At 38.4% G+C, this 3,926-nt stretch overlaps 1 protein-coding gene across 1 annotated transcript in view; it reads right to left on the reverse strand.

Moving 5' to 3' along the window:
• The window catches only part of LOC107588532 (lysM and putative peptidoglycan-binding domain-containing protein 2-like), a 14,030-nt gene extending 11,544 nt beyond the window's left edge, over positions 1 to 2,486 (reverse strand). The window contains exons 1-2 of the mRNA XM_016276664.1: positions 1,973 to 2,486; positions 571 to 905 (exon numbers count right to left, since the gene is read on the reverse strand). Of these exons, the coding sequence (XP_016132150.1) occupies positions 571 to 905; positions 1,973 to 2,230 (593 nt within the window). The 5' untranslated portion in view covers positions 2,231 to 2,486. The remainder of the gene's footprint in view (positions 1 to 570; positions 906 to 1,972) is intronic.
• Between the last annotated feature and the right edge of the window lie 1,440 nt (positions 2,487 to 3,926).

Genomic DNA, 3,926 nt, shown 5'->3' on the forward strand with positions numbered 1-3,926 from the left:
AGCTCAACAGTCAAACATGTCCATGTTTACATAGAAAAAATAATGGAAAAGCAGCGCACAAGCGAATAAAAAAAAAAAAACTATAAATACTAATGTTACTGTATGTCTGATATTTCATGTTTGCATAATTATGACAGGCTGAAAGCTGCTGTTTTTATAGAACATATAGTTAATAATGGTGTACTGGTGTTATACCTTCAGTCATTTTGAATTTGAATTACCTTGACTTTTGAGATTTTTTTCAAGCACTTTCCTTTAACCTATAACATGTATAAGACAAGCTTGTACAAGATGTAGTTCAATTTCATGCATCTTTTCTGCAAAGATACTTAACAAGTGATTTGTTTAACATTTACATCATGTTGTAACTTCATGTGTGGTGCACTTGGAATAGAATTTTCTTTAAATAAGAGGGTTAATAAAGAAAAAGTTAAATGAATTAAAAATCGTAAAAAATTGAGAATCGGTCAAACGTTATGAAAAAACGTATGTTATGAGATTCAAATTTGTTGCCAAATCTCCCAGCCCTAAATCAAGCGAGAAGATCATGCAGGTCAAAGGTTCATTTACCTCCCACCATCCTCTTTCAGTTTGCGGGCGGCTTGTTTGGACTGTTTGATCTGTAAGTCTAGCCGGTGTAAGTAGTCTTTAGCTGACAGCTCTTCTGCCTGCACGGGTCGGGTGTTGGGCTCCGGGGCGGCCGGTTCTGGTGGGGGTGATGGAGCGTCCATGTCCTGACTCACACACAGTGACTCCTGCGGTGAGCTTCCCTCGCTGTCAGGTGACTCCAGAGACAGTCCATTAAAGAGGGAGCGTTTTTCTGACTTAACAGGAATATTTAGAGTGTGTCGCAGGAATATGCAGTTATTGCTGAATAGTTTATTGATTCGTTTAATTTGCTCCATCTGTGTAAATAAAGAAGAGAAAAATAAGAACATATGAAAATATCAAAAATGAAGTTTTATTTTCAAGAAATACAAACCTATCTTTCTAGTGTTTGCTTGATCTACATTACCAATGTGTGTCTAATGTAACTAATCAAACTACATGAGCAAATATTGGTTTAGAAACCAAGAGCCAGGTTATAATATGCGATTTGATTTCCTTAGATGAATCCAGACAATTCCGTTTACACATCCATTTGATCTCTAAATCTTTCATCACACACAGTATGGCTGGATGTTTGGTATTATGATCGCTGAGTTTATCGCAGTTATCTTTTCACATTATGTCTGCAGAGTCATATCATAAGCCCAACCTGAGCATTGCAGGTGCATCGTAATAATAAGCTGGCTAGACTTTTTGGGATTTTCACTCCGAGCATTTTTTTGTGCATTATACGATGTTTTCATCATGCAGAACAAGCTAATTATACTAAAAACTTCTGTATGTACCCTAGATCCCCAGAAATGCATGCGATACCAACAAATACCACCTAGACATACAGCTCACTTGGTTTTGCAAGCACATCACACAGCCCATATAGAACGATTTTGAATATTATAGGACATAATCAATAGCCAAACTCCACACCTGACGCCTTACAATGCTGTAAACAGTGCACAGCCTTTTTGACATATAATACTGAAGTTTACTACGTTTTGAGACTCAATGAAACAGCACGGGCCCAAACTCGCAGGTGCCCATGTCTATATGATGGTCAAAAAAAAGAACCCACGCTATTGTGATGCACAACAACGTTGCCTAACTAGTGAGTTTACTAGGTTTGAAACATGTCATGTAACGACATGGGCCCAAAAATAGATGCAGGCGCTTATAATGTTCCAAAAATGTGGTCTAACAGTTAGATAGGCAGCTCACTAGGTGAGACACGGTTCATGTCGCGCCTATATGATGCCCAAAAGGGATGTACAACAACGTTGAGCATGTAACGTTAACTTAATGAAATTACTAGGCCGTGTTATTTTTTTGTACGTGTGTGATTATGTTGATGTGTTGCACGTATTCTTACCGTAACACCATATTTGAGCGCTATACCCTGCAGTGTGTCCCCGTCCGTTACCCGGTGCTCAATGTATTTCTCTCCTAACGGCGCAGTGACGCTCGCGGTGCTGCCATACGAGCGCGTCTTTGTGCGGGCCAAACTCTGCGACAGTTCGCTGTCCGACTCCGACCCGGACCGGGATCTGGGGAACAACGGCTGTCCGTACCGTCCGCCTCCTCCATCATCATCCCGCAGCGGAGGCAGCACCGGAGAAAACTCCGCCATCTTCAATCCTTTATTATTAAAGATGCCGTGACACGCGCGCGCTTCACCACCAACACACTAATATTATTCACAGGATATAAATACGCATGTTTCCAGCGTCACACCCCGAGCAGCGCATTTTCAGCGGCGATATTTAGAGGAAACGGGAAAGGGGAGTGATTTTCCCAGTCGCCATTGTCGTTACCGTGGGCCTGCGCGAGAGACACGGTTCGTCCAGTGAAACCTGAGTCGCAAGGTTACAAATGGAATGTGACGTCGCCAGGCAGTCGACCAATCAACGACGTTAGCCGAGCGTCGCGTCTCAAACGTGCAATAACCTCGTGAGAACCAGAAATAAAAAGCGTTGTGAATTTAGTATTGTTTCATGTCATTACATTGTTTGGAGCATAAGGAAAAAATGATAAAATGACATTTTTGAAAAATTATATTTTATTTATTTGTTATGCTATGTGCTCTGTAGAGGACACCAGGACTCAATTTTTCAAAAAAAAAAAAAAAAAAATGACAAGAGTAGACATGAAAAGGCAAAAACAATGGGAATTTTTTTTTAGGTTTCAGGATTTTTTTTTTATTCCTAACTTTGTTTAAGGATGGTTCTCAACTATGTTATAAAAATATATAACAAAATGATTTGATATACCATTTTGCTTTATGAAATATGTGTGTAAAAATTCCATAAACTGGTTTTCCCATTAAGCACAATGTTATCTATACACTGTATTTAATTTGCATATTAAAGTGCTGTTGGGACAGCATGTTGAAAAAAGAAGTGTAATAATGGGAGTGGTAATTCAATTATTTTGTCTCCCAAAATGTGTAATAAACATGCTTTTAGTCCTGGTGTCCTCTGCAGTGGACATGTATGAAATTATGTTTCATAACAGGAAGCCACATTTTGATTTGAACCCACATAACATTTTCCTGAGATGTTGATTTATGACAAACAATTTGAAAATTAATCCGATTTAAATTGTAATTACAAAATATGATCATATTTCCATAAGGATGTCCAATTTTATCACTAAATTAATGTCAGCCATTTTTAAAAACCAAGGAGAGGGAGTGGTCACGGTGAAACATCCAATCATTTGGTATCTCTGGAGAGCCCTGATTGTGCTCTGTACAGGACATCCAGACTTAAACCTGTGACATGTGAGGTCTCAGAGAAATTCACTCAAATATAATGTCCACTACAGAGGCAAAAACTCCATAGCTGGGTCTCAGGAGGATAAATAGCCTATGTATTTATTTCATTTTTTCATTTAAACAGTGTGCATTTGTAAGCATCTATTTAGAAAGGAAATGAGATACATTTGACTTTCACAGTAAAAATCACAAGCAAAATAGGCCTGCCAGCTTCAAAACAGGAGTACTAGTTATAGTAGATGTTTTTGTCAGTTTTAAAGCTGTTTCGGTTAGAATGTTGAGTTATTTGTTTAGAATCGCAGTTGTTCTTTTGCGTAGACAGAAGAAATGTAACACTCTAATGTGACCAAACAAATTATAGGATATTCTGAAATGCTTTCAGATGTAATAGGATGAACTAAACATATGAAACCTATGCTAGTGACTTAACTGTGCATGCAAACAGTATTGTCTGAAATGTGAAACATTTAAGTCTGCGTATCTAATCTTAAACATTGACAGTGAGGTCACAAAATAGAATGCAGCCACAGTAAGATATTAGTCTCTGCAG

The sequence above is a fragment of the Sinocyclocheilus grahami genome, unplaced genomic scaffold, assembly GCF_001515645.1.
Source record: "Sinocyclocheilus grahami isolate Dianchi unplaced genomic scaffold, SAMN03320097.WGS_v1.1 scaffold105.1, whole genome shotgun sequence".
In the NCBI taxonomy this organism is placed as follows: domain Eukaryota; kingdom Metazoa; phylum Chordata; class Actinopteri; order Cypriniformes; family Cyprinidae; genus Sinocyclocheilus; species Sinocyclocheilus grahami.